Raw genomic sequence first — 27,475 nt, forward strand, 5'->3', positions numbered from 1 at the left:
ATAACAACGTCTCAGTCGACTTTAAGCGTACCTTGTGGAGGGGCTTGCCACTGGATTAAGCTGGCAATGCCCGATTTTTTCATATCAATTATTAAATTATTATAGTGTTAAAGTTTAATACTTTTTTACTTTTTTTTTTTTTTTTTTTTTTTTTTTTTTTTTTTTAAGAGGAAAAAAAATTTTACTAAGGAAGTTAAGAATGCATGTGGTGTAAGAAAAATTTATGATAAAATTCTGATGAAAAAACTATATGAGGTTTTCATTATTTGTAATAAGGTTTATTATTATCATTAAAGTATGGAGTAATACTACACTTCACACTAATTTTATTACACTCATTTCACATCGTTGACGTGGTTTGAGTTGAATGGAAATATATGCATTGCATGGGTTAATTGACAATTGTCGTGAAAATAAAAATAAAAATATCAAATGTCTTAAAAAAAAAAATGGGCAATAGAATTTCAATCAGAAACACTTGTTACAACTTTTGATAATAGAGTTTTAGTTAAAATTATTTTTATCATTTTAATTAATAAAAATGAAAAATTATAAACAAAAAAAATACAACCATGTGTAATAAGTACAATATATAATGTGACCCAGATAACAAAAACAATTCCTAAAAAAAAAAAAAACAAATAGTTTTTGTTATAATACATTACATATATATATATAGAATCTTCTGGTTTTTCTGTTTTGAGCTTCGTACGCACCAGTAATGGTCCTTGGCAAATGGTAACCGTAAAGGTAACTTGCTTTTGACCAAAGTTTTATAACAGTGGCCCAACCTTTAATAATATGGAAATTATTAATTTTTAAAAAATTACAATTTAACCTTCAAATTATTGATCATTCTATCAATAGTCACCGAATTACCAATACTTAAACTCTGGCTCCCAAATTGCCAAAAAGTTTCAAAAATGTCAAATTTGAAGAAAAAATGTCTGCAATACTTCTACGATGTGTCATTTTTCAATTAAAAAATAATAATAATAATTTAGTTTTAAAATTAAAAACTAAAAAAAAAAAAAAAAAAAAAAAAACTAAAATTTTATTTTTAAAATTGAGAATAATCTAAGTTGATTAAAATTTTATTACTTTATTTTTAATGGATTCACTTACCAAAAAATAAAAGAGTAATATTGATTAAAATGATCTACTATTAAAAAACTAGAAAAACTTAAACTACCTGGAATTTTATTTTCCATCAAAACCCATTCTTAGAATTCTAGAATCATCCGGCTCCTTCCAGCTTCACACTGTATAGCCACCACTGGTCCTTGACTCCTTGGTCAAGGTGGCTTCCTTCCCGCCTAAGTTGTATGACAGTGGCCCCGCGGTTTCCACTGTTGATTATTATGTCCGTTGAACCTGATGGCGACGACCATCAAGTCCACATTCTTTTTGAATTTTTATAAATTTCCAATAAATTCATAACGTTAATTGATCAAATAAAGTAACATTTTCTATATAACTTTGAATATTGTGTTTAGTTACCAAAAATCATGCCATGTTCGCGGTTTCAATTTAGGACCGACCAATTATATCCTTTTTTAAGTTTAAATAATATTTTAGTAGTTTTAATTAGTAAAATTAGAGGACTTGCCCAAGAAGTTAGTAGGACAACCTTTTCCGTTGTATATGTCAGCTTGCTCGCTCCCACTCTTTCTCATGAAACTCATCATCATCCTCTTCGTGTGTGATGGCTGCGTGGTCTTTGAATCTGCCACGGGGGTTCAGGTTCTGTCCGACGGACGAGGAAATCATCGACTACTACTTGAGGTCAAAGATCACTGGGAATGACAAAAAGCTTCACTTTATTCCCGAACTTCATTTCTTCAAACGGGAGCCCTGGGATTTGCCAGGTGATCTGTTTACCATTTTATTTCTCTTATTTTGGACCTTTACTTTTTCTGGGCTTCAATTGATGTCCTCATTGTTAGCCAAATTTGTAATGTACTCATTACTCATGTGATTTCTCTACTTGGGCCGTCAAATTTTTCAAGTGTAGATTTCTCCGGCATAGAGACAAAGGATTTAGAGTGGTTCTTCTTCTCGCCACAGGACCTGAAGCACCCGAATGGGAATCGGTTGAACAGGGCAACCAATGCTGGGTACTGGAAAGTGACTGGAAAGGATCGGGCAATCAAGTCCGGAGCAAGCTTGATCGGAAAGAAAAAGGTTCTGGTTTTCTATAAAGGGCGTGTTCCAATGGGCGAAAAGACTGATTGGGTAATGCATGAGTACCATTCATCCCTTGGCACCTACCCCGGTCAGGTTGGCTTTCTATCTCGTCTTTTGCCATGTTGCTTTTTGCCGTTTAACCAATTCTCTTTGTTGATTAACTTTATGCAGAATACCTTTGTCCTCTGTCGTTTATTCGACAAACATAAAAAGCGTGTCAGAGGACCAAAATTTACCACTTCCGAATCTTGCCCTGAAAAAACAGAGTCGAAACTAGCACTGGTGTCAGTGCAAGCTGAAGATTATCGAACCACTGATGAATGTTTTGATTCTGCAGAGAATCAAGTGGCAGAAGTGACAGATACTGAGGTGAGAAAGGGAATTGAGTCTCAGCTTAAAACACTTGTTAAATTAATTAAACACTAATCTTGTTCATTCATGTTTCTTTTATCAGTTTGATCTGCGACTGGAGGAGGAAGAACTAAAAATGCTCTCTGTCCTGATGAAAAATCCACTAGATTGCAACCCTTTGACCCCCTTAACTTCACTCCCCAATACACCTACCGTTTCATCTCCCAACACAGCTAAATCTTCTCTTGAAGAAGCAGAGTCTGAGCTAGCACTACTGGCTTCAGTATTTCCAGCATTAGGAGAGGAAGGTGATAATCATGCTGCCGAAGAAACAGCTGGTGATCAGGTGATAAAGACACTGAATTCCTCCTTAAAAGAATAAATTCAATCTTTCAAGCCTAGTTAAGTAGTACGTAACTATCTCGATCGTTCATGTTTCTAACATCGGGTTGATTTGCAGGTGGAGGTAGACTCGAATATGTTCTCTGTCCCGCCAGAGCCACTAGATTGGAGCTTCCTCTCCCCATTACACTCGCAGATGCAAAAAGTGTTTGATCCTTTTTGCATGTCTTACTCAAGATACCTTGATGATGAGCTGCCTTTTCAATATGGCACGAATGAGCCAGCCGCCTTTACCTCCGAGTTATGGGGTCATCCCATGCCTAATTATCCAGATGAATTCCTTCATAATGATCGTAGCAGTCAAAAGAATCTCGCTTTTGACCGTGAGACCATGGAAAACGTGGAATCTGTTAAGGACAACAGATCACGCAGTGCACCAAGTGTCACTACTGGACCTTTGGTTATTAGCGACCAAACTATCAGCGACGACTTTTGGGTCGTCACTGACAGTCGTCGGTAATATTAAAAAATATTTCCAATCAGCGACGACATTTTAATGTCGATGTCGTCGCTGATATGTTTTTACCAGCGACATTAATGTTGTACATTAATGTCGTTGCTGATGCTGCTACCGGCGACGACATTATAAAAGTCGTCACTGACAGTCGTCGGTAATATTAAAAAATATTTCTAATTAGCGACAACATTTTAATGCTGATGTCGTCGCTGATATGTTCTTACCGGCAACAACATTTTTGCTGATGTCGGTACCAGCAACGACATTATTGTATAATGTCGTCGCCCGATGTTAAATGTGAGTTATATGTAAAATATAACTCATATCACTACTGTTTGTCATCGGTGACGGTTTTTCTGCAATTGAAAAACTATCCAGAAGGCTGTGAATCAAAACCAATTGCTACAGAGGTGAGAATTTTGTTATGTGAAACTAGAGTATAAATTCTGATAATGTATTTGCATGGATTGTGAAGTTCATTGAAAGGCTGATGTGCAGGAGGGCGAAGCTTCTGAAAACAGTGAAATGTCTCAAGATCCAAGTACCAGTATGAGGCTAAGCTTGAGGTCTAAAGGCGACATTTTGACAGGCAATATTAACGGCCTTCCTGTGTTCTCAAAAGCTGCTCCTCTTCGTTGCGAGATCGAGTCATTTGCTTTTGTGTTCATAATCTTTGCTGGCGTATGGAGATCATCTCTTAAATTTTGAGGCCACTTTGGAGACCATTTTGTGTATATCGTTGGTCGGCTCCCAATAATTGTTTTCCTTTTGGTGGTGGGGGTCACTAATTAGGCTTATTGGGAGAGATTTGTTAGGTTAGTCAATAGTAGTGTAGTTATGTAGTGAGTGATATTTTGTAAGTAATTGTGTTGCGAAATATTTGTTTGAATATAAATAAAAAGTAGTTGATGTGATCTAAAATTTGAGAATGTTTTATAAAAAAGTGATAAAGTTTTGTTTTATATTGGGTTTTTTTTTATTTAAATAATAATAATAAATTATTAATATGATATAAAAAATTTAAAAAAGTTAGAATGTTTTTTATTTGATTTTTTTGAAGAAAAAAAAATAGAGAGTGAATTATAATGGTTTGCCAAACAAAGCCATTATCCCCTGCCAAAAAAAAAAGGTAATATATGCTTGGACTACTTCTGTTTTATGTATAAAAAACTTTTCACTTCTTGCTGCTTTTTGGTACTAATTGAAATGTGCTGCTGAGTAAACTAGTGGCTTTTATCACCGTAGAAATGGGTTACCATTTCCAATAATGGGATGGTTACAGATTGTTGGATGGTCCATGTGCGTGGCACAAAGTGTCTATTTCAACTCATAGTTGACTTTTATTTTGATTTATTATTTTGGTCTTTGTAGTATTGTTTAAAGACTCGTGTATGACCTTTATGATATTATTTCAAGCCTAGACTAATTTTAGCTCATAGTTGGCTTTGATTTTGGCTCATAGTTAGCCTATTAAAATTTAAGGCGCATATCTAATCACCATCGTCGACCGCCTCAAGTCATCGCCATCAACCATCGTCGGTCATTGTCATCTTCAGAAAAACATTAACTTATTGTAAACTCAAACTTCTAGAATCCTTGCACCTTGAGTTAGAGGGAGAATGTTAGATTATATTTGGGATACATTGAAGTTAGGGATTTAATGAAAATTGTATTGCTTTTAATAAATATTAGATTACCTTGAATTTAGGGATTTTATAATATCGAATCACCATAAATTAAGAGATTTGATTAGAAATATATTTTATCAAGCTCTGTAAATAGAGCATTTTGTATTGTAAACTCATTAAGAGAAATAAGAGTATAATATAGCATCTGAGCTTTATCCTATCGACGTAAGTCATAGACCGAACCGTGTAAAAACTATTGTCTCTATTTTAGGTTTATGTTTTCTTTCAAGATCTAATGTAGCATTTGAGCTTTATCCTATCAACGTAAGTCATAGACCAAACCGTGTAAAAACTATTGTCTCTATTTTAGGTTTATGTTTTCTTTCAGGATCCAATGGCTTTTTGGTTCTTAAGAATTACGAACTCTATTGATTGTGTGGTAATAGTGTGATTTTTTAGGTTTTAACATAAAATGTTAACAAGGGAGCTACGTGAAAAGGCTAGGTAGTTTGAAGGGGTATTGCAATATGGGTGTAAGATAAGTTTGAGGAGGATAAGTATAGTTTTTTCAAAATAATAATAATAATAAATAAATAAATAAAACCATTGTGGGTAGGGCTGTAATCGAATCGAGCCGAGTCGAGTATTGAATATTCAAACTCGGTTCGTTTAATTTTTTTCAAACACGAACCGAGCTCGAGCTTATCACCAAACCAAATAAACTGTTCAAGGTCTTGTTCATTTATTTTTTTAATGAACTCGAGCTTGTTCACGAGTTATTCAATTTATTTAGTCATTCTATATATAAAGTAAATGACGCGATTGTTTAGTTTTTTTAAAAAAATTAATATTAATTATTAGTTGCTTAATTATGGTTAAGATTTATTGTTTGAGTAATTAGAGAAATTAACTCAAATCTTAAATATCTCATCTCAATTTTATATGTTTATCTTATAGCATATTTATAAATTCATATACATACAAATGCACTTATATCTATATCTAGACTTCTAATTAGAATAATTCAACTTGTATATATATATATTACATTACATTACAAAGAACATTTTTTTTTTTTAAAAAAAAAAAAAAATACTTAACTTGTTCTTATTACAAAATTAAAAATAATATTGATTGCGACGTTCCATATTGTCTGGGGATGAGAATGTGCTTATACGTATATTCACAGCATTCATGACACAGCGCGTTTTAAAGCCGTGATGGCCATGAACTTATCAAAACTCTACAGTTTTGCGAGAGTAGTCTGATTTGGGGGAGCCAAAAGTGGACAGTATTGTGTCGTTAGGGTGGGTCGTTACAAATGGTATTAGACCCATTACCCAGCCTGAGATGGGGGGATGTATAGAAGCCCATGAGGATCGCCAGTGGGCACTCGTTGAGATACCAAGAATGGGGTGATCCCATAAGGGTAGCCAACGGGGAGACTGGATCCCAAGAGGGGGTGATTGCGATGTTCCACATCGCTTAAAGATGGGGATGTGCTTATATGTATATTCACACTCTTCTTGACACAACACGTTTTAAAGCTGTAATGACATGAACCTATCAAAACTCCGCAGTTAAACATGTTTCTACAATAGCAGTACTGGGATGGGTGACCTCCTGTGAAGTATGATTTGGGAAAGTAAAAAGCGGACAATATTGTATTATTAGAGTGGGTCGTTACAAATATTAAGAAGACAATATGGATCTCAACCAAGATAGTAAGTTTCAATTTATGAGTGAATCTTTCTAAAATTATGTTGTAGTGCTAAATTTGTTTGATGCTGGAGCTTGGGTTATCCAAGTTGGCAAATTTGTAGTAATTCATTGATATGATGTAGAATTCCTATTTTTGCCTTCTATAATTATAATTCATACATAGATGATGTTGTTATTAAAGGATTATTTGGATCTGGATAATAGTAAAAATAGGAGGACATAATGGAGATAGAGTACATTACACCAAACGAAATGAACATCATTTTTATAAGTGTTCTTTCATTATGGTTTATACCCTCTGCAAACTAAGTGTGGAAATTGAAGAATTATGCAGAACATCTTTTCTCGTGTCATTGCAAGCATCTATTTATTATCTAGGTCAAAACACTCTAGCCACTTTCTTGTGGGAGAAGTTGCTCCAAGCATTGAAATGATCATGGAATAATTGAAGAAAAAACGGTGGCCATGCCATGTGACAAGCGGCTTGCGATTTTGAAATTCATAGGTAAGTATTTTAAGCATCGATGGAAAGGAGTTATGTACGAATCAGATTCTATTGAACATGTTTGGTTTTGAGAATAGATTGATTTCGACATTTGATTAATTAACACTCCAACTACAATTATGGAATAAAGTATCATATTATTTCGGTGATGATATATCGGTATAATTTAGAGAGGCATGGATAACATTTGGAGATGGAATAACGGAAAGAATTGTATGTCAAGTTATGTAGGATCTTAACTCAAACAAGTTACCTTTTTGAGGTATAGATCGAACTTTTATAAAAGTAAATATTGTGGTTCTTTATGCAATGCCAACTAATGTAATTCGGGTTAGGAAATTCTTGGGTCTTGCTGAGTACTATAGTGGAATGAATTTTTATTTTTATTTTTTTTTTATAAAAAAAAAAAATACAAATGAAGTTATATGAGCCTATACGAGCTAAGTCGAGCTTATACAAGCTGAACCTAAATTTATACGAGCTTGAATTTTTGTTCATGCTCTGTTCGTTTAATAAATGAATCGATCTCAAGCCAAGCGAATTCGAGTAGAGCTCGAACATGTTCACTAGCAGCTTTACTTGCTTACAACCTTAATTGTGGAAGGATACCTATGGCTTGACTGTAGGATTACATGGTCAAAGAAGTTTTTGTTTTTAATCTAAGAATATAATTGTATTTTTACAAAAATGATAGGGGTATAATAGATATTTTACCAAATTTTTTGTTCGGATTTAATATAAAATTCTAACGGAAAGAGCTAAGTAAAAAGGGGGTAGTAGTTTCTGAATCAATTGCAACTTTTTAAAATTTCGGTGAATATTATAACTTGGGTGCAAGCCTGAGGAGGATAAATATACTTTTGTATGTTTTTTATTCTAACTTGAGACATATTGGTAATTTATAGGAAATAGGAATGAGTTGTAGAAGAGAGAAGAAAGGAGTATCGAAAATGGGGACTTGGGGAGAGACAACGGAGTGATGGTAATGGAAAGATTACATATATATTGAATTACTACACTCTTAAAGGTTAATGCTTTTTTATTTAGGAAGTTAAGAATGAGGTGTTAGAAAATTTAATGATAAAATTATTAATTGATGACTAGCTACTCGAGGTGTTCATTATTTGTGATTAGGATCATTAATTGTTATCATTAAAGCATGTATTATCAGTGTGTTTTTAAATTAGCATTCTGCTCATGCATTGCATGAGATAATTGATAATTGTCGTGAAAATAAAATATTAATATCAAATGTCTTAAAAAAAATTTGGCAATAAAATTTCAATACGCAAAATGTAATTACTATTGACATCCGTGCAGTTTTTGCAGTTATTAAATGTGACTATTACCCGCAATTCGCATATGAGGTAATTGGCGTTTTCGATTAAATCTGAATTTATATGTAAGATTAAATAATATAGTTATTACTATATGCAAGATTAATAAGATTCAATTGTTACACAATTCACGACTATCAGTCATAGAGAGTAATTGTCTCATAGTGTAATCGAAATTTTGGATTATCCAAAAAAAAAAAAATATAGTGAAAATGTATGAATTTAAGATGATAATGAAAAAAACCTAACATAGCTTAAAAGTCATAAGCTTACTAAATTCAAAACGACATTGTTTTAATGAATTTAATTAAATATATATTATATATATTATATATAAAGAGAATGCGTATAATAATTTTGCTATCCTTACTTCCATCCGCATACGTGAATATCAATTTTGTGCGTATAACAAATAAAAACGGTTATTATTCGTATCCACGTTCACATCCACGTCATCACCCGTGTATATAAATACGTCCCACTTAAACTATTCGTTATCTTGAACGTCAAAGCATTCCGCAATACAATCTAGATAATGGAGGGTTCTAGAATCCTATAGTTTACACGCAGAAGTGGCACGCGCCAGTGGTGGTCGTTGGGCAAATGGTTAAGGTTAACTTCCTTTTGACCAAAGTTTGACGACAGTGGCCCCACCCTTCCCAAGTTGATTGTGCTGTCCATTGACTTGGCAAAACAACCCCTATCCCAAGTTTAATAATATGAAAATTATTAAATCAGTCATGATAGTTTAAGTTATTGTCAAATTAATCTTCCTGGTTTTGAATTTGGATAGGGTTTTTTTTTTTTTTTTAATTAATACATCAAAAAAAAAAAATTTACAAAGAACACAAGAAAACCAAAAATCAATTTAGTACTTTATTCCTTAATAATATTTCATTCATTTTAATTAAATCTTTTATCTTTCTTAAAGATGTTTCATGATGTTACACGAGTAATATTGATTAAATATTAAAAAACTAGAAAAACTAAACTATAGTGGGTAGAATGGAGGATTCTAGAATCCAAGTTAGACAATGGAGAAAGGAGAATTCTAGAATCCTCTAGCTCTTTCCGGCTTCATAATGGTGAAGGCGGCTTGCTTCGAGCCTAAGTTTTATGACATGCAGTGGTCCCACAGTTTCCACGGTTGATTATGCTGTCCGTTGACTTGGCGACAACCATCAAGTCCACATTCTTTTTCAATTTTTATAAATTTCAATAAATTCTTTACGTTAATCACATTAAACCACTTTTATGTAAATAAAGTTATAACACTTTCTACATAACTTTGAATAATGTGTTTAGTTACCAAAAATCATGCCATGTTATGTATTAATTAAGCCACGGTTTCAATTTAGGACCGACCAATTATATCCTTTTTAAGTTTAAATAATATTTTAGTAGTTTTAATTAGTAAAATTAAAGTCATGTAATTATATATATATATATATATATATATATATATATATATATATAATTAGTAGATGATTAGATAACTACTATATAATTAGAATGACGTTGCAGAGAAAATCAACATTTAGATTAACAAGGACTTGTAACCAAAAAAAAAAAAACACTGATTTTTAATGTCACGTTATTCTAATTTTATGGCAATCATATATGAGTTTACTAAATAACATATGTATTTATATATTCTTTAACAATGATTTATTTGTATATAGACTTTTTATTTTTCATTTAAGTAATGTTAATCTTCACACCTATTTATCACACTTATTTCACATCAACTGACGTTACGTGTTTTAAGTGACTATTTTTTCTTTAGAGATGTTACACATCCATCTATAACTATAACCCATCTATTGTCCATATTCTTTTGTAAATTCAACGTTGAATATGTGGAACACGTGTATTCAATGATGAATTTGATCATCTCTGATATAGATATGGACAAAAAGATAGAAATAAAACATTTTTTTTTTAAAGTGGTTAACATAAAAAGTTACTTAAAACATGATGTATCATCCGTTGATAACATAAAATAAGTGTGAAGAGTAGCATTACTCTTTAATATTTAAAAAAACATAATACATGTTTGGAAAAATGATTAGGTAAATTTATTTTTTATTTTTTTAAAAAAAAGAGTACATTTTAATTAACCAGTTCGAGTCTTCGACTTCGTGGTCAAGTTTTAGACACAGTTTAAATGGCATTTCTGAGAAGGGTCCCACTTGCTGTCCTCTTGGAGCAAGTCTTCGAGTGTAACGGAGTGAAGAAAGGAGTATTGAAAATGAGGAGAGAACGGAGTGCTGGTAATGGGAAGATTATATATATATATATATATATATATATATATATATATATATATATATATATATTAAATTACTACACTCTTTATGGTTAATGCTATTTTACTTAGGATTCGTTTGGGTTTGCGATTTTAAAAAGTGCGATTTAAGAATAGCAATTTTAAAATGTGCAATTTAAAAAAAATGATTTTTAAAAACGCAATTAAGCGTTTGACAAAATCGCAGTTTGGCATTAAAATTGCAGGTTAGCCTTTTAAAATACCTCGTTTTTAAAAAAGAACCTCATTGCCTGCGATTTGAATAAGTACTTATCTACGTTATCAAATCGCAATTTTTTAAAAACGCAGTTTTCAAACGGTTCATTTTCTACGATTTGGTTTAAAATCACATTTTTTTCTCTACGAAATCGCAATCCTAAACAAACCCTTAACAAGTTAAGAATGTGGTGTTTGAAAATTTTATGATAAAATTCTTAATTGATAACTAGCTACTCGGGGTGTTCATTATTTATGATAAGGATCATTAATTGTTATCATTAAAGCATGTATTATCAATGTGTTTTTAAATTAGCATTCTGCTCATGCATCGCATGCGTTAATTGATAATTGTCGTGAAAATAAAATATTAATATCAAATGTCTTAAAAAAAAGGGTTAAATACATATTTGTCCTTTGTGCTTTACGATTTTTATTTTTTGACCCCTGAGTTTCACTTTTTATCAAATTTGGTACCTGTAGTATATGAAAAGACGGAAATGGTACATCCGTCTGATTTCCCATCCAAAACTAACGTCCACCCACGTCATTGGGTACCTAAAAATTTGAAGCTCAGAACCCAATTCTTTATACATTGTTTCCAACAACATCCAGACAACAACATGACAGAAAATACAGTGGGTGGACGTTAGTTTTGGATGGGAAATCAGACGGAAGTACCATTTCCGTCTTTTCATATACCACAGGTACCAAATTTGATAAAAAGTGAAATTGAGGGGGCAAAAAATAAAGGTCGTAAAGCACAGGGGGCAAATATGTATTTAACCCTAAAAAAAATTTGGCAATAAATTTTCAATCTGCATCACGTAATTATTATCGGTATCTGCGTAGTTATTGTGGTTATTAAATGCGATTATTATCCGCTATCAACATATGAGGTGATTGACGTTTTGAATTAATATCTAAATCTATATGCAATATTAAATAATGCAGTTATTACTATATACAAGATTAAGATTCACTAATTATACAATTCACGATTATCAGTCAGAGATGATCATTATCTCATTGAGTAATTCAAATTTAAATTATCATGAGAAAAAAAAAAAAAAAAAAGAGAGAAGTAAATGTAGTGAAAATGTATGACTTTGAGATAATAATGAAAAAAAAAAAAAAAAAAAAAAAAAAAAAAAAAACCTAACATAGTCTAAAAGTCTTAAACTTACTAAATTCAAAATGACATTATTTTAGTGCATTTAATTAAATATATATTATATATAAAATAAATGTAGATAATAATTTTTACTATCCGTATCTACTTTCACAAATGCGAACATTGATTTGATATAAACAACAAATACAAACAATTATTATTCGTATTTGCATTCACATTTTCAACCGTATATAAATACTTCCTACTTAAATTATTCGTTATTTTGAAGGGAAATGATATTTACACTTCTTGTGCACAATAACTACACTCACACAAGACATATTGGGATGGAGATTTGATTATTGTACAACACCAATACAACAGCTGCACAACAACTCCTCACATGAGGGTGGGCCTCAGTATGTGGGACCCACCTTCATGTGAGGGATTATTGTACAGTTGTTGTATTGGTATTGTAAATTTAACATTTTCCTATTGGGATGGAGCCCACACACTGGACCCCACCCCAATATATCTTATATAAATATAATTATTGTAAAAGTAATGTGTAAGTATCATTTCTCTATTTTGAACGTAAAGCATTCACCAATACAACCTAGATAATGGAGGGTAAATTATTCGTTATTTTGAACGTCAAAGCATTCACCAATACAACCTAGTTGGAGGGTTCTAGAATCCTATAGCTTCACGCGCAGGAGAGACACGCGCCAGTAGTGGTCGTTTGACGACAGAGGCCCCACCCAAGTTGATTGTGCTGTCCATTGAATTGGGAGTAAAAATTAGCATTTGAATAACTTATAACTAGAAAAAACAAATGACTGATGTCACGTCATCATAATAATATGATAATCATATATACATGTATGGCATTGTTTGAAAAGCAACACAAAAATTTTAATTTTTAATTTTTAATTTTTATATTATATCGATAATTTTTTTATTATTATTCAAATAAAAAAAATTAACTATAATACAAAACTTTTTAATTTTTCTATATAAATTATTTTTACTTTAAATCACATCTATCACTTTTTACTAACTCAAAAATTCTTTACACACTTTTCATATTCGTTAACAATGATTTATTTGCATACAAACTTTTTATTTGAGCAATGTTAATCTTTACACTTATTTATCACACTTCTTTCACATCAACTGACGTTTTGTGTTTTAAGTGACTATTTTTTTTTTTTTTTAGAGATGTTACACATTCATCTATGACCCATCTATTGTCCATCTTTTCTGTAAATTCACCGTTAAATCTGTGGAACCCGCATATTCAATGATGGATTTATTAATCTCTTATATGGAGATGGACACGATCTAAGCAAAATATGGAAACAAAACAATTTTTTTAAAAAAAAAAAAAAAGAAAAAAGAAAAAGAAGTAGCTAGCATAAAAAGTCACTTGAAACAGGTCGTATCCATCGACAACATAAAATAAGTATGAAAAGTAACATTTTCCTATCATATTCAAGAAAAGTCAATACATGTTTGGAAAAGTGATTAGATAAATTTAATTTAATTTTTATTTTTTTGAAAAAAGAAAGAAAGAAAGAAAAAGAGTAAATTTTAATTAACCACTTGGACTTGGAGATCAAGTTTAGATAGCATTTCTGAGAAGGGTCCTTCTTGCTGTCCACTGCTAGTGCAAAGTGAAAAGATTCTCCTTTTATCTATATAAAAAAAAAAAAAAAAAAGATTCTCCTTTTGCATTATGTTTTCATAACTGCAAAGATTCTTCCTAATTCCACGCGTTTTCGCAAGGACGTCACAAAATAGAGTAGTCTCATATTACAAGGATGATGCAGTGGCAGGAGATAATTAATTAGACTTTGGATTGCACTAATCTTTCAATATATTACATTCATTAATTAGAGGAATATATGGTCTTTTTCATTTAAAATGTAATTATTAGTTAAGGTTTAAAATTGGTGTCTCTAATATATATATATATACTTAACAATCTCGCCTTCACTTGTAAGCTTATCGCACCATCGATTATGCTTTCCCTCGTATGGAAGTTCTTTTTACCAACTGTACACACATAATTACCAAGAGCCCAACGCTCACAACTACAAGAGTAAAGTTGTGCACCATATGCTTCTTTAGTCTATTCTACCATGTGTAAGTGTAACAACATATTAAGAACCTTATGGGAGTTCACTGTACAGACGGCTGTGTTCGATCAACTAACTACTAAATTATAAGCTCTGACATTACTTTTTATTTTTCTGTGTCTTTTGTCAGCAACTTGGAAGCCAGCTCTACCTCTCTCCATTCCTCCACACTACCCACACGCCACTCTCTCATCACCATCGCCCTTTGCACCTTTTGTCAACACCACCCGCCCCCTTGTGTGTGCTCACCACGAGTTGCCACATTCGCTGTTTCGGGTAGGTCTACGAGTCAAATCATCAACTTGCCCTCAACTTCAACACCGAATTGCCATAAGGTTCAGTGTGTTTACCTTTTTTTTCCTTTTTTTCTTTATCTAAATTAGAGGACTAAAACAAACTTGACCCTCACATGCATACTTCTCCAAGAAGTTTGTACGACCATATTTTCCCTTTTATATATATATATCTGCTTGCTCACTCTCTCCTTTTCACTGCTTTCCTTCTTTTGAAACTCATTTCTCTTTTCTTGATGGCCGTGTTGTCTACTTTGAATCTGCCACCGGGGTTCAGGTTCAGTCCGACGGAGGAGGAACTCATCGACTTCTTGAGGTTAAAGATCGCTGGGAATGATGAACAACTTGACTTTATTCGCGAAGTCCAGTTCTTCACATATGAGCCCTGGGATTTGCCAGGTGATCATTTTAGCACGCCCTTCTGCTTAATATGTGTCTATGACGATTTGATTTTCGTATTTTGGACCTTCTTGATTTTTGCTGGGATTCAATTGATTTCCTCATTGTTTTCTTAATATGTAATGTACTCATGTGATTTCTTGCTTGGGCCGCCAATTTTTTTTTTGTGCTCAGTCTGGTTTCTTTAAGTGTAGCTTTCTCCGGCATAGAGACAAAGGATCAAAAATGGTTCTTCTTCTCGCCACCGCACCTGAAGAACCAAAAGGGGCCTCGATTGAACAGGGCAACCAGAGGTGGGTACTGGAAAGTGACTGGTAAGGATCAAAAAATCTTGTCCGGAGCGAGGTCGATTGGAAAGAAAAAGATACTGGTATTCTATGAGGGGCGTACTCCAAATGGCAAAATAACTGATTGGGTCACGCATGAGTACCACCTTTCCCAGGAGGAGCTTGATGGCAACAACCCCGAACAGGTTGGGTTTGTCTCCTCTTTTGTTATTATTGGCTTCACATTTCTTCTCGATTCCCCTGCTTTTATTGGCAAATTTCAGTTGGTGATGTTAAGTTCTCACCTTGTCGATTAACGTTATGCAGACGACATTTGTCCTCTGTCGTTTATCCAAGAGACCCAGCAAGGGTAGCAATGGTCGAAAGCGAATGAACTCTGGCAAAGCTGGACCTGCCAACTCCAAACGAATTGTGGCTTCATTATCTCCATCACTGGAAGTGCAAGCGGAAAATTATCCAATTGATGAATGTTTTGAGACTGAAGATTCTGATGGAAACACATCTGTCACAACAACACCTGCTGTTGAGTGTGGTGACAACAATTTTATTGCTTCCGCTGCAATGAATCAAGTGGCAGAAGTGACAAATACCGAGGTGATGAGAAAGGAAATTGAGTTTCAGCATAAAACACTAGTTAATTTTAGTACTTATCTTGTTCATCCATGTTTCTTCCATCAGGTTGACATGCAAGTAGTGGAGACCAACGTCGTTTGGACCCCCTTTACTTCATCTTCTCCTGAAGGAGCAGAGTCTGACCTAACAAAGGCTTCAGTATCTCCAGCATCAGGAGAGGAAGTGGAAGACAATCATGTCACAATAAATCAAATGGCTGAGCCCAACCACATTAGTGATAATGCGGACACTATAGCAAATGATCGAGTGGCAGAAGCATCAGATAGTGAGGTCAGAAAGACACTGATGACTGAACTATATATATTAATTCGAAGTGTCTCCTTCATTTATGTTTCTAACATAATGTTGATTTGCAGGACTCAAATATGTTCTGTGCCCCAACAGATATAGATTGGAGCTCGCTCTCCCCATTAATCCAATCGCTCTCCCCATTACACTCGCCGAGGCAAGAAGTGTTGCATCCTTTTTGCAATCCTTACCTTGTCGCCAATGACTCAAACTGCTTTGATGGTGAGGTGCCTTTTCAATATGGCACGAATGATCCAGACGATTATACCTCTGAATTATGGGGTCCAATGACTTATCATCCATATAAGTCCCTTCATAATGATCCTAGCAGTCAAAAGAATCGTGCTTTTGACACTGAGACAATGGAAAACATGGAATCTGTTAAGAACAACGGATCACACAGTGCACCTAGTGCAGAAATGCTCAATGCACAGGTAAGTGGAAGCTCTCAATATCGTATTCGTAGTTGGTGGCATGTTTTGCTCGTGTCTTTTATTTTCATATGAACCGGTCTTTCAAAAACTAAACTTGCCTTGTTCTTGTGTGCAGAAGTTTGAATCCAGCGTTCAAGATTCTATGTTGTCTCAAGAGATCAATAGAAAGGCTTCATCTGGGTTGTTAACTCCCGGATCCTATAATGGTGGAGGTTTTTCAATCAGATCTCGACTCTGATTGAAAATCTTGAAAACACCGACACTACGCAAAAACAATTATTTCCCAACAATTATCTATGAACCAATTCCAATTCCAGTTACTATTCCAATTATGATTCCACTTCCACTTTCAATCCCAATTTCAATATCGAAACACCAAAATTATCAAGCCAAAACCAATTCCAATTCTTATCGTTGACCAGAATTCCAAGGGAATACCCCCTTTGGAAATTGTCCAAAAAAATATTTTCCTAGTAGGTAAACTTCAAGCCTAAACCCCAAGAGCCCAAACTTTTTTTTCAAGCTTTAGAGTCCATGACTCAACAAACACCCCCAACAGCAGTCCCAGCCTGTAAAAAATCCCAAGGTATAAACCTATTTGAAATCAATCCTATTCATTGATTCCAATTAGTTATTCCTTCTCAGTCTAAGAATCCCAAATGTTCCACCTAAATCCTTTTTTCAGTTTACTCGATTAGAGTTCAAGGTCTCGAGTAGGCCAGTCTTCTCAAATGTTTACTCAACCAAGTAAATATTTTTACTTGGAAAAACCCCATTTGTGTTTACTGTTTCTACAATTGAGCCACAACTCTCTCAAGAAATCATCCCACTTGCCATTTCTACAAAAACTCTCCCTCCATAGTGGCATTCAAGTGATGCCAACAAATCTTCCCACTCCCCCTTTCTACAAAAACTCTCTCCAAAGTGGCATTCGAGTGATGCCAACAAAATTTGATCTTTGGCCTATGGCCACCCTACTTTTGTCTTTGGCTTATGGCCACCTTACCTTTTTATCTTTGGCCTATGGCCACCTTACTTTCTTCAAATATGATTGGTCTATTTATTGGTATCTTCTACCGACGCCCGCATGACGGTGGTTAAATACCGACCCCTCAGGTTGGTACTACTCGAAGATTATCAAGCTTCTTAGGTTTTCAAATTTGAAGATTATGTTTAGTAAACGGATCTTTGGCCTATGGCCACCTTACTTTTATCCAAGTGCGATTGGTAAGTTTATCAGCATCTTCTACCGACGATTGCTCGGAGAGGGCTGAATACTAACCCTAGAGCCTAGGGGGTCAGTACTCAACCCTAACTTCCCAATTCCTGTACTTGAAACTTGTATTAAGAATTCGAAGTGTGTATTTTAAAATTTGTATTTCAGGTTTGTTCAATTTCCAGTATGTAATTAAGAACTCAAGCTTCCCAATTTGCTTTGATATATGTAATTTTATGTTTATATATCATATTATCTTGGAGAATTGATGGTATCAGGGCTATAGTTTAGAGGAAGATAATATTATAGGAAGTATTGATAAAGTGATTTAATTAATGAAGACCATAGAAATACAATACTGATTGTCTGTTTAAAGATCTATAGTAGGAGTAATTCTAGACATCATATTTATGTTTTTCTAAAAATAACGTGACTTTTAAAATCACCATTTGATTTATGATAAATCATTATTAGATTTTGATCAAAAAGTAATTTTAAAAGCTACATCAGTTTTAAATGGACACAAGAGGAACATGGCCTTTTGGCTTGGTTATCCAATTTAGGGCTCAATCTGGCTATGATACAAGGAAGTAATCTGGCAGAATTTGTGACTTCTAAGGTGTGGTGATTGACATACGTAAGACTTTTTGAGATTTGCATGGATTTAAGTTAATACTGCTAGATTTCATGTCTCTGGTTTTAGTCTAGTATTGTTGTGGAACAACTCTTTGGTCTTTGAAATTGAGTGAGCTGATGACATTCCCTGTCCAACCAAATATTTGGGCACTCGAGGAACATGGGTTTCTATATTTGCTAGTTATGGTTGTTTTTGTGGTTTTGAGAGATTTGTAATTTCCTAGTTTTTGCAATATCAGAAGCACTTACTCATACTAAAATCTTCATAGTAACTTCTGTCTCCTCTGTGTTCTTATCAACTCAAAGAGCAACAAACCTTACACTTCGCCTATAATTTTTTGAGACTTTGTAGTGAGTCCTATAGTTCAGCTAAGCTTCAAAACCCACTTTCGTGTCTCATGTTTGTATCATTAGGTAAGATTTTGGTTAATTTTAAGTGATTATGAATATTATTTTTCCTATTTTCACTTAGAAATATATTCTTTTGCTACTTCAAAACACAACTCTTAACCATCCTGCCCATGTGGCAAGGTGGTCCCCTAGCTAGCTTTAGGGTTTTTTTTACTAAAAAAAAAAAGTAAAAGTAAAAGTTGCTACGTGGAGCAAAAGTAGTCAGAAGTTGTGTTTTGAGATGGTAATATATCATATCACTTAGCAAATATATTGTTTTGACTAGTACTGATTTATTTGACTACTATATGGATGACCCTAAGATTTTTTTCCTTGACTGTAGGATTTAGAGTAGTTGTTGAATTTCATTGGTACAAAACAAGGTTGATATACAATAAGATGTCAAGCAGAACAATATGATGTTTTGGTCTTTTTTTTAGATTTGTTGTAATTAAGGAATTGAAGCAATGGTACTATATATATGCACATTGCTTTTAGGTGTTTGTTTATTTTAAAACAAGGGTTTTTTCAATAGTGTATATAAAATTGTGAATACATGGTTTTGTTTTGGATTTAGTTGAAACATTGTTTGAGGGCATTTGTTAGCAATCTAATGACAGTATTTTGTCCATATGATTTTGTTTTCGATTAAGTTATTGCAAATGTTTTATGAGGTGAAAACAAATTTAAAAAATTGAGAAATTTCATATAATAACCATTTTTTTTTTAAAGAAAATTTAGTTTGTGGAATATTTATGACGTTTACGGAGTATATGACATAATTTTGTGACATTTACACATAAAATGTCATAAAACTTTATTGTACTTTATACATTAGGCGTCACAAAATAATGACGTTTGGTACATAAGTGTCATAAAAATTTAGCGTCTTTTGGCTCTTTTATATTGTAAGTGTCACAAAATAATGACCTTTGATAAATAAGCGTAATAAAATTTTAATGTCTTTTATACGGTAACCGTCACAAAATAATGATATTTATTGTGTAAGAGTCACCAAAAAAATGCGTCTTTTACAAAAAAATGATATTATTTATAATTTATGGCGCTTACGAAAGAAGCGTTGTTATAAAAAAAAAATAAAAAATAAAAAAATCAGATCTGTGGTAGCACGACCCTTAACAAGCATTGTGAAATAAATGACACCAATTAGTTTGTGACCTTTTTTTTAGTGAATAGTGTCGTTTAAAAAATGTCATTAAAAAATGCCCCGCTTTTATTTTTGTGGGATTGGTAAGAGGCCTAGAATTTTCAACCCATAAATTTGTTAGTAAGCCATTTAAATAAGGTGATTTTTTCAATAGAAAATTGGGGGGCCTAAGAATCGCCAAAAGGCCTACACAATAACAAAAATAGCCAAGCCCACCTTTTCCTAAGAGACCAATAGCCTTTTTAGAAGGTGTTGGCCAATGCTCCCCCATGACGGGCAGCACGGCTTGCAGATCCGAGGTATAGGCCACACACAACCGGCCCTCGGCAAGCAGCCCGCCCGAGTGTAGCGTCATCCAAAGCATAGACAGAAAAGGAAGTGAAATGAAAAAAAAATAAAAAACTATTTGATAGTTTAAATGTTATTTTATTGTGTCTAATGTGGTAACATATTCATTATGATACAATATATACATTATTACATAATAAATGCAATGTAAAATGACATGTCAATTCATAAAGAACTTTAGTTAAAAGTTGTAATAAAAGTGACTTACAACTTTAAAACTTTAGTTAAATCATGATTCATTGATTTGGCATGCCGATCTATGTCGAGAGTAAATACCCCATAAAAGGTTTTAGCATAGTGCTAATAATTGATAATGAAAGATTTTACATTGTTTGGTATATGGTTGTTTCGTGAAATTTTTGTTTGAATAGTAATAAGAAGTTATCGACGTGGTATAAAGTATAAAAAAATTTGAAATTGATTTATAGAAAAGTGATAAAGTTTTATTTTGTAGTGGGTTTTTTTATTTGAATAGTAAAAAAAATATTAACGTGATATAAAAAAAAATTAATAAAAAAAAAAATGTTTTTGAGTTGACTTTTTCGAAAGAAGTGAAAAAAAAAAAAAATGGTTGCAAAACTCAGCCAATGTTATGAATTTCTGGAAATTTATATAAATTCAAAAAGATTGTGGACTTGATGGTCGTCGCCAAGTAAACGGATAGCATAATCAACTGCCATAAAACGTAGGCTAGAAGCAAGCTGCCTTGAGCATTGGCCAACGACCAGGACAATTAGAAGACTAAAATAAAGTTGACCCTTACATGCAAACTTGTGCAAGAAGTTATAGGTTTACAACTTTTGTATTATTTTAATAATTTTTTTTTTTAATTTTTAAAATTAATACATGGATACGTACTATTTACATGTACAAAAACAAATTTAATGGTTAATTTGAAAAAAAGTTGATAAAGTTGTACAAATAAAAGTTGTGTCAAAAGTTGTACAACAACCATTTATATATATATTAAGAGATATGATATTTTACCATCCCAAAACACAACTTTTTATCACCTTACCTATGTGACAAGAAGGTTCCCTAGCGAACTTTAAGGCTTTATTTCTAAAAAATAAAAGATAAAAAATAAAAATAAATAAATAAATAAAAGTTGTCACGTGGATAAAGGTAGTCAGAAGTTGTGTGTTAAGCAATGTATCATATCTCATTCTAAGACATAATTTTTGACTATTTTTGCCCGCATGACAAATTTTACTTTAATTTTTTTAGAAAAAAAAAAAAAAAAAAAAAAAAACTCTAAAGCTAGTTAGGAAATCACCTTGCTACAAGAGCAAAATAGTCAAAAATTATATCTTGAAGGTTACTTCTTGGACAAGTTTGCATGTGAATTACACTAATGTTTCAATATATTACATTAAGTTTCATTAGAGACTAATAAATCTATGACTTAGTACTTACTCAATATACTGTGCGTATTCAACAAAAAAGGATAATATTGATTGGAAATCGAAACTTTGAAGGTTCAATTCATCAAATTCGGATTTCAAAAGAACCAATTTGATAATAAATCGGAGAAAGTTTACTTAATCCTCTTGAACTTTTATCACATTTATAATTATCTTCCTAGACTTAAAAAAATATCAATTTGTTATATCAATCTTTTATTTTTTTTCAATTTTATTATTCTATATGAATTTTCTGTTAAATTCCAATAGAGAAGTGTCAAAATTCTCAAAATACTCATAATTTTTTCTAAAAAAAGATTGTAAGGATTTAGATGTTGGTCAAGATTTAACGAATTTGTAAAAATACTAATATGTCTTAATCTTTGAAAAGAATTATATATATATTTTAAAAAATATGGATATTTTGACAGGATTTAATGAAAAATCTAAACGGATAAGTAAAATTTTTTTAAAAAAAATTTAAAAGATAAATATACTAAATCGAAGCTTTTTGAAATTTAGAAATAGTTGTAAAAATATCTACAATTCAAGACAATTAAGTAAAGAGAAATACTTGGTTGTATACTCTTATTTCGCTCTTATTCCACCATTGTTTATGTGGACCAATAATATTGTTAAAAAAAATTAAGGTCCCACGACATACTCTCTACTATCTCTCACATATTGATCCACGTAAATAATGGTAAGATATGGGTGAGATGAGAGTACAATCAAGCATTTCTCTTAAATAAAATTTGCTCCCTTCAAAAAAAATAAAAAAAGTAAAATTTGCTATAATAAATATAAATTAGAAGACTAAAATAAAGTTGACCCTCACATGCAAACTTGTCGAAGAAGTAAGTAGGACAACCTTTTCCGTTGTATATGTCAGCTTGCTCACTCTCAATCTTTCTTATGAAACCCATCGTCATTCTCTTCGTGCATGTGTGATGGCTGCGTTGTCTTTGAATCTGCCACGGGGGTTCAGGTTCTGTCCGACGGACGTGGAACTCATCGACCACTTCTTGAGGTCAAAGATCACTGGGAATGACCAAAATCTTCACTTTATTTCCGAACTTCATTTCTTCAAACGGGAGCCCTGGGATTTGCCAGGTGATCTGTTTCCCACTCACTTCCGTTCTGTATATAATTTTACGTTATTTAAATTTTTTAGAAGATGTGTTAATATTGGCTTCATAAATACAATATTAACACATCTATACGTCAACCACATGGTTTCTTGAAGTGTAGATTTCTCCGGCCTACAAACAGAGGATCAAGAGTGGTTCTTCTTCTCGCCACAACACCGGAATGGGAATCGGTTGAACAGGGCCACCAATGCTGGGTACTGGAAAGTGAGTGGCAAGGACGTCAAAATCTGGTCCAGAGCGAGATTGATTGGAATGAAGAAGATACTGGTATTCTATGAGGGGCCTACTCCGAACGGCAAAATAACTGATTGGATAATGCACGAGTACCGCACAACCCTAAAAGAGCTTGACGGCACCCACTCCTCTCAGGTTGGCCGGTTTCTATCTATCGATCTCGTCTTTTGTTATCACTGGCTTCACATTTCAGTTGGTTATGTTAAGTTCTCACTTCTCACCTTGTCGGATTAACTTTATGCAGAAAAGCTTTGTCCTATGTCGTTTATTCAAGAAACCAAACAAGGTTAGCAAAGCTGGACCTGCCAAGTCTAGACCAGCAGCACTAGAAGTGACAGCTGAAGATCACTCTGAAAATTGTAATGGAATTACATATGACACCATAGCATCTAAGTTTGAGAGAATCTGTTTTGATTGATGTTGGGGCTGTACGTTGCTTATTGTCTGAAATATGCTTTGTCTTCGATCTGTAATTTTAACACATATATATATAGCAACTATTGAGTGTAGTTGCAGCAATTATAATGCTTACACTGCAGAGAATCAAGTGATAGCTAAAGAGGTGAGAAAGGAATTGGGTTCATGTGGGTTATGAAATAGATGTTTTTTTTTTTGTTGGAACAAGTTAAAGTTTTATTTTTTTTGGGGTTCATGTGGGCTTTTGACAAATATACCAAATATTTCCACAAAACCTAACTGATATGAATATAAATATCAAGGGCCCCACTTAAACAGCCTACTACAAGGCATATAATTGGACGACTAGTGCACAATAGCTACATTCCACCGCATGGCATACGATCATGTACTCCATAATCCATATATGGATTGGGGACTACCTCGAGGAAGCCTCACATTAAAATGTTCATCGGTCCAAAAATCGGATATGACCTCTCTTCCCTAGCCTCTATCAGTGTCTTTTACAGTTAATGATTCTAAAATTATAAAATTCTGGCTCTTTCCATCAAACAGCTTGAAAAATGTCACATATTAAAATTGTAACGTGTTACTAAGACAACAAAAATTAATTTTCAATCTCCTTCACTTTTGTTTCAAAGTTTGTCTATAACATAGAGAATATAAATTTAATGAAAATATACTTAATTCTTATCCGTAACATTTAATTTTTTTAATATATAATATTTTTTAAGCCGCGCGCTGTTTGATGCGATGAACAACCTGAACTCCATAATTTTAGAATTTATAATTTTATAAAAATTGTAAGAGATCCTTGTCTTAACGCTGTTTCCTTTATATTTTCTCTCATAATAAATACTCTATTAATTAACTTAAGCATTGAAGACTTTTCACATTGTCTCATGCCTGATAAGAGTTCATTGTTCAGTTCAACGGTGCAAAAACTTACTTGAAAGCTAACAAAGTGGATAAGATAGAACCCATGATCAAGATTCAAGGGGTTCTTTTGATGTACCCATTCATTATTTTGAACGTCAAAGCATTCACCAATCCAATTTAGATAATGGATAATTCTAGAATGGAAAAAATATATTTTAGCCTTTCAAACTATCATCGATTCTTTGGATGACATCCCAAACTACTAAAGTTTGGATTTCGACCCCTCAAATTACTAACTGCTTATTTTTTGGCATCTTTTGTTAATTTGTGCTGTCTAAGGCCTCGTTTGGTTTGCGGATTAGACCCATGGAAAGGAATAACTATTCCTACTGAATAGCTATTCCTTTGTTTGGTTGTATATTATTTAAGGGAATAGTTATTCCAACGGAATAGCTATTCCCTTACGAAGAGGAATAGGTATTCCACTCAAAAAGGAGTGGAATACCTATTCCTTTCCTGTGGGAATAAATAAAATTCGTCTTTTGCCCAAAAACCCCAACTCTCTCAACATCCAAGTCTCTTATCTCTCTCTCTCTCTGTTTCTCAACTCATGGTGTATTTCGATACAAAATTTTGAAAATAAAATATAATTCTAATTCTACTTTTTTCAAAAATAAATCATATTTTATTCAAGTTTTTCAAAAACAAATCATATTTTATTCAACTTTTTATAAACAAATCATATTTTATTCAATTTTTTTTTCTTCTAAAAAGTCAAATCTCAAAATTCGCAAACAGAGTAAGAATTTAATTCTGATTTCAAAAATTCATTACTCAAATGCATCATCAATATCTCTCTCCATCTCTGCAATTATATTCTCATCCCCCTCTCTCTGTTTCTCAATCCAACTTAATTTGTTGTGGGTTAGTCTTCTTTTTTCTTTTTCTTTTTTTCTCCTATGATTTAGCCTACAGAATGCACTTAGACGTAGCAAAACGAGTATCTCTTAATATCAGGAGGACTCCAATTGCCTGGCGGATGTTTGAGAAAAACTTTGTAAGCAATGAACGAATGTTTGTTGCTGAAAAATAAATAAAAAATAATAAAATAAAAAGGGCTTTGCAGATGATTTATTTTTTTATGCTGATTATGTTTTTTTTTTTTTTTTTTTCTTATAAATCATTTTACTTTGTAAGCAAAGAATGAATGTTTGTTGCTGGAAAACAAATAAAAAAGAATAAAATAAAAAGGGCTTTGCAGATGATCTTTTTTTTTTCTTTTTATTTTTTTATGATGGTGATATGATGATTATGTGTGTGTGTGTGTGTGTATTTTTTTTTTCTCCTTACAAATCATTTTGTAGCGTAATTGTATATGAAAAAAAAAAAAAAAAAAAAGCCATGAACTCTATGAAATTAAAAAAACAAAAAAAAAGGTCATAGTATGATTGTTTATGTTTCTAAAATAAAGAAAAAAAATGTCCTTAAGAATATAAATTATATTTTTATTATAAGGGTGTTTTAGAAAATTTGATTATAATATGATTCCATTTACCAATGTATTGCACTGTACCAAACAAAAGAATACATATGCAATGTTCTATTCCACCGTTACAACCAAACAAAAGAATATGAATAGTTATTCCATTCCACCTTCATCTATTCCCAGGAATAGTTATTCCTTTTTCCTAATGGAATAGACATTCCGCAAACCAAACGAGGCCTAAGTGAACGGAAAGTCGGAAACTGACACACGTGCACCGCGCGTGAATCTTTTAGTCCAAAAGTCCAAAAATACCCTCTCCTGACACTGAAATTTCACCCGTTTTTTTTCTCAATCATTAAGACACCATTGCAGGTCACATGCCTGGATCTCCATACTGCCCGGCGACGGACGAAGAAGGTGCTTCGGGAGGGTCAGCGGCGCCGGCGACGGACGAAGCGGTGGACGAGGAGGTCACCGACACCGAGTGGTTCTTCCTGGTGTCAATGACCCAGTCGTTTGTCAATGCTGGGAGACTCGCCGGGCAGGCGTTCTTCAGTTCCAGTCCTTTATGGGTGACCTCGAAGCCTGCGAACGGCCACTCCTAGGGCCGAGGGATTTTTCCAGCGAACGGCCACCCCGGCGAAATCCCAAGTCAAAACGAAAATTTAAAAAAAATGGGAATTTTCCGGCGAATAGCCCAGTGATTAATTTTCAAGCTTATCAAATTGTTTTCTATGGGTTTTTTTTGTTGAAATACAATTTTGATTGTTGTTATTATAAAAAGGAAAATGTTCGAATTGAGTTTGCTGAAATACGTTTGAGGACTTTTTCCATTACCATGCTCTGTTCACCTCTGTTTTAGAGCATGAAAACAGAGGTGAACAAGAGACTTGTTGTTCTCTTTTTGTTTTCGGTGATAGACAACGGCTTTGTTGTTACAAAGCTTTAGAGATATATATGCAATTTTTCTAACTGTTTGTTGGTATGGTTGGGACAGTTATAGTTCCAAATTCAGAGAGAGAGACAAGAAACTGTGCTAAAACACAGAGAGAGAGAGAGAGAGAGAGAGAGGTCTGATCAAAACTTCCGGATATAGATGTGAAGTGGAGACGTCATAGACGAAATGATTGTGTCCAAATCCGTTAATGAACAGGTACTATAATACATCAAGTTGTGCGTGGAGGTCTGAAAACTCCCAAAATAAATATTGATATATTGTTTGTAGAATGAACCGAGAAAAGCACCACTAAGAGGATCCTTCACTATTTGAGTTTAGCAGTAAAAAATCATGGGCCACCCTGTTAGAGACTTGAGTTTAGTCCTTTTTCTAGAAGAGTGGTAAGTGTAGAACAGAGGGGGTCATTGAGTGATTTCTTCGAACATATTATATGTTGGTGAAGCTTCTACTGAAAATGGAGTCATTTTTCAATAAATATCCCATTCCT

The 27,475-nt window shown here is 33.1% G+C and overlaps 4 protein-coding genes across 5 annotated transcripts; all 4 read left to right on the forward strand.

The window, feature by feature from the left end:
• The first annotated feature begins 1,688 nt into the window (after positions 1-1,688).
• LOC133861282 (NAC domain-containing protein 14-like) lies at positions 1,689-3,400 on the forward strand. The gene is made up of 4 exons (XM_062297037.1): positions 1,689-1,868; positions 2,015-2,556; positions 2,642-2,884; positions 2,999-3,400. The coding sequence occupies exons 1-4, from the start codon at positions 1,706-1,708 to the stop codon at positions 3,398-3,400; spliced, it is 1,350 nt and encodes a 449-aa protein (XP_062153021.1). The 5' UTR covers positions 1,689-1,705.
• Positions 3,401-3,597: 197 nt separating this feature from the next.
• LOC133875146 (uncharacterized) lies at positions 3,598-4,257 on the forward strand. The gene is made up of 2 exons (XM_062313167.1): positions 3,598-3,807; positions 3,896-4,257. The coding sequence occupies exons 1-2, from the start codon at positions 3,673-3,675 to the stop codon at positions 4,103-4,105; spliced, it is 345 nt and encodes a 114-aa protein (XP_062169151.1). The 5' UTR covers positions 3,598-3,672; the 3' UTR covers positions 4,106-4,257.
• Positions 4,258-14,877: 10,620 nt separating this feature from the next.
• LOC133856477 (protein NTM1-like 9) lies at positions 14,878-18,285 on the forward strand. Of its 2 annotated transcripts, none has more exons than XM_062291515.1 (6): positions 14,878-15,060; positions 15,255-15,532; positions 15,654-15,941; positions 16,026-16,250; positions 16,337-16,702; positions 16,818-18,285. In XM_062291515.1, the coding sequence occupies exons 1-6, from the start codon at positions 14,898-14,900 to the stop codon at positions 16,938-16,940; spliced, it is 1,443 nt and encodes a 480-aa protein (XP_062147499.1). In that variant the 5' UTR covers positions 14,878-14,897; the 3' UTR covers positions 16,941-18,285. The 2 variants fall into 2 exon arrangements, with proteins under 2 accessions (XP_062147499.1, XP_062147507.1); XM_062291523.1 differs by having other exon boundaries at positions 16,821-18,285.
• A 4,446-nt stretch (positions 18,286-22,731) lies between these two features.
• On the forward strand, positions 22,732-23,722 carry LOC133862507 (protein NTM1-like 9). Its single transcript, XM_062298345.1, has 3 exons — positions 22,732-22,976; positions 23,115-23,383; positions 23,493-23,722. The coding sequence occupies exons 1-3, from the start codon at positions 22,814-22,816 to the stop codon at positions 23,664-23,666; spliced, it is 606 nt and encodes a 201-aa protein (XP_062154329.1). The 5' UTR covers positions 22,732-22,813; the 3' UTR covers positions 23,667-23,722.
• The last annotated feature ends 3,753 nt before the right edge of the window (positions 23,723-27,475 follow it).

This window comes from Alnus glutinosa, chromosome 1 (assembly GCF_958979055.1).
Source record: "Alnus glutinosa chromosome 1, dhAlnGlut1.1, whole genome shotgun sequence".
In the NCBI taxonomy this organism is placed as follows: domain Eukaryota; kingdom Viridiplantae; phylum Streptophyta; class Magnoliopsida; order Fagales; family Betulaceae; genus Alnus; species Alnus glutinosa.

Coding starts and splice junctions, on each gene's coding strand:
- LOC133856477 (XM_062291515.1), top strand. CDS start 14,898: ATGGCCGTGTTGTCTACTTTGAATCTGCCACCGGGGTTCAGGTTCAGT. Junction 15,061..15,254: donor TGAGCCCTGGGATTTGCCAG/GTGATCATTTTA, acceptor CTTTAAGTGTAG/CTTTCTCCGGCATAGAGACA. Junction 15,533..15,653: donor ATGGCAACAACCCCGAACAG/GTTGGGTTTGTC, acceptor AACGTTATGCAG/ACGACATTTGTCCTCTGTCG.
- LOC133861282 (XM_062297037.1), top strand. CDS start 1,706: ATGGCTGCGTGGTCTTTGAATCTGCCACGGGGGTTCAGGTTCTGTCCG. Junction 2,557..2,641: donor CAGAAGTGACAGATACTGAG/GTGAGAAAGGGA, acceptor TTCTTTTATCAG/TTTGATCTGCGACTGGAGGA. Junction 2,885..2,998: donor AAGAAACAGCTGGTGATCAG/GTGATAAAGACA, acceptor GTTGATTTGCAG/GTGGAGGTAGACTCGAATAT.
- LOC133875146 (XM_062313167.1), top strand. CDS start 3,673: ATGTCGTCGCCCGATGTTAAATGTGAGTTATATGTAAAATATAACTCA. Junction 3,808..3,895: donor CAAAACCAATTGCTACAGAG/GTGAGAATTTTG, acceptor GCTGATGTGCAG/GAGGGCGAAGCTTCTGAAAA.
- LOC133862507 (XM_062298345.1), top strand. CDS start 22,814: ATGGCTGCGTTGTCTTTGAATCTGCCACGGGGGTTCAGGTTCTGTCCG. Junction 22,977..23,114: donor GGAGCCCTGGGATTTGCCAG/GTGATCTGTTTC, acceptor CTTGAAGTGTAG/ATTTCTCCGGCCTACAAACA. Junction 23,384..23,492: donor ACGGCACCCACTCCTCTCAG/GTTGGCCGGTTT, acceptor AACTTTATGCAG/AAAAGCTTTGTCCTATGTCG.